At 51.9% G+C, this 1,641-nt stretch overlaps 1 protein-coding gene across 1 annotated transcript; it reads left to right on the top strand.

The window, feature by feature from the left end:
• Positions 1 to 578: 578 nt before the first annotated feature.
• On the top strand, positions 579 to 1,202 carry LOC137319853 (histone H1-like). Its single transcript, XM_067981767.1, has 2 exons — positions 579 to 761; positions 909 to 1,202. Exons 1-2 carry the CDS (start codon positions 579 to 581, stop codon positions 1,200 to 1,202), a joined length of 477 nt encoding a protein of 158 aa, XP_067837868.1.
• The last annotated feature ends 439 nt before the right edge of the window (positions 1,203 to 1,641 follow it).

The following is a 1,641-nucleotide window of genomic DNA, read 5'->3' as shown; positions in this document are numbered from 1 at the left end:
TGTGAATGTGAAGATGTGAAGATTGGGTCAGAGAGAGTGTGTTAAAGGGGCGGGCGGGTTAGATTAATGTCACTGTGTTTGTGTGGCCGGACTCATCGCCGGATTTCCAAGTCCATTTTGAGTAAAATAATAAAAAATCACTGTCAAAGGACCGCCCTCCTCCCCTGCCGAGCTCCGAAATGGAAATTTAAGGTAAAGTTTTCGTAAAATTCAAGATTTCAGCCGAAAAACGGAGATCATGTCAGCGATCGGGTGAGAGAGCGTGATCAGTGCAGCAATGAAACGGGTTTAAATCGAAACTGGTGCTTTCAATTCCGGTGAAAGTTTTTCGACAGCAAACATTCCGGTGTTAGAGATAGGAAGGGGCTCGTCCGGGAGTCTGGAGTGCCCGATTTTAATTGGAATCGGGGAGTTTAAGAGGAGAGAGAAACACAGAGAGGCTGGAGGGGCCGGGAGCTGACAGCAGGGTGTCTCCGCCCCGTCCGCTCTGTGCCTTTAAGTTGCTCTGTGCCGCCGCCTCTCGTTTCATTTCTGACCCAGCTCTGACTGTCAGAGAGATTTTCCACAGAGTCCCGGAGATGACAGATACTGCAGCCGCCGAAACGGCTCCTCCAGCCGCCGCCGCTCAAACTAATGCTCCGAAGAAGAAGAAGGCGGTTCCCCGACCCAGGACAGCCGGTCCCAAATTGAGCGAACAGATCCTCAAGATTGTGGCGGATTGCAAGGATCGCAAGGGGATCTCCCTGGCCGCGATAAAGAAGGTTCTGGCTACCAAAGGCCTGGATGTGGAGAAGCTCCGGTCCCAGATCAAATTAAGTATCACGAGAAATGTGGAAAAAGGCTCCCTGGTGCAGATCAAGGGCACGGGCGCCTCGGGCTCCTTCAGAGTCGCTAAGAAGGAAACCCAGGCAAAAGTGGGAAAGAAGGTGAAGAAACAAGGAACCAAGAAATCTCCCGGAAAGAAACCAGCGGCAACGAAAACAGCAGCCAAGAAATTAACGGCAAAGAAAGCAGCGGCCAAGAAATCTACCGGAAAGAAACCAGCCGCCAAGAAATCTCCCGGAAAGAAACCAGCCGCCAAAAAAAAGGCGGCGAAATCCCCAATTAAGAAGAAAGCGGCGGCGAAGAAGGGAGAAAAACCGAGGGCCAAACCCAAGCCGAGGTCAGCAAAGCCCAAGAAAGCAGCGGGCAAAAAGAAGTGACAAATCAAGTGCAACTTGTGACCATCTGAAGCCAACGGCTCTTCTCAGAGCCACCCAGGTCTCTCAGAAAAGAGCTGATCCCGGAATCAGATGATTCCTGTCCCGGGGCCGGGCTCAGATTTCAGATAGAAATAATTTCCAATAAACCCAGGGTCCTGGTGACTCGCTGACATTCGCTACCCCGGCCCCACTCCCACTGTCTGGAATAAAATGGAGAGAATGGGATGTCCGGGCCGGGCCTCACTGTAACTGGCGGGTGTTCGGCTCCAGTCCCAGTTCATTGTTTTCACAGATTCAGGGCGAGAGTCGGTGACAGGGTAAAACTGGCGGAGATCCGCCGCAATCACAATTCAAACCCCAACACATGAGATTCTTCAAATCAGCGGGAATAAAGTGTTTGTAAACTGCTGAACCCGTCTGGGACGGGATGTGTGGGGAG

This window comes from Heptranchias perlo, unplaced genomic scaffold (genome assembly GCF_035084215.1).
Source record: "Heptranchias perlo isolate sHepPer1 unplaced genomic scaffold, sHepPer1.hap1 HAP1_SCAFFOLD_90, whole genome shotgun sequence".
Taxonomy (NCBI): domain Eukaryota; kingdom Metazoa; phylum Chordata; class Chondrichthyes; order Hexanchiformes; family Hexanchidae; genus Heptranchias; species Heptranchias perlo.
This window is presented reverse-complemented; position numbering and strand designations above follow the sequence as displayed.

Coding starts and splice junctions, on each gene's coding strand:
- LOC137319853 (XM_067981767.1), top strand. CDS start 579: ATGACAGATACTGCAGCCGCCGAAACGGCTCCTCCAGCCGCCGCCGCT. Junction 762..908: donor CCCTGGCCGCGATAAAGAAG/GTTCTGGCTACC, acceptor AAGGAAACCCAG/GCAAAAGTGGGAAAGAAGGT.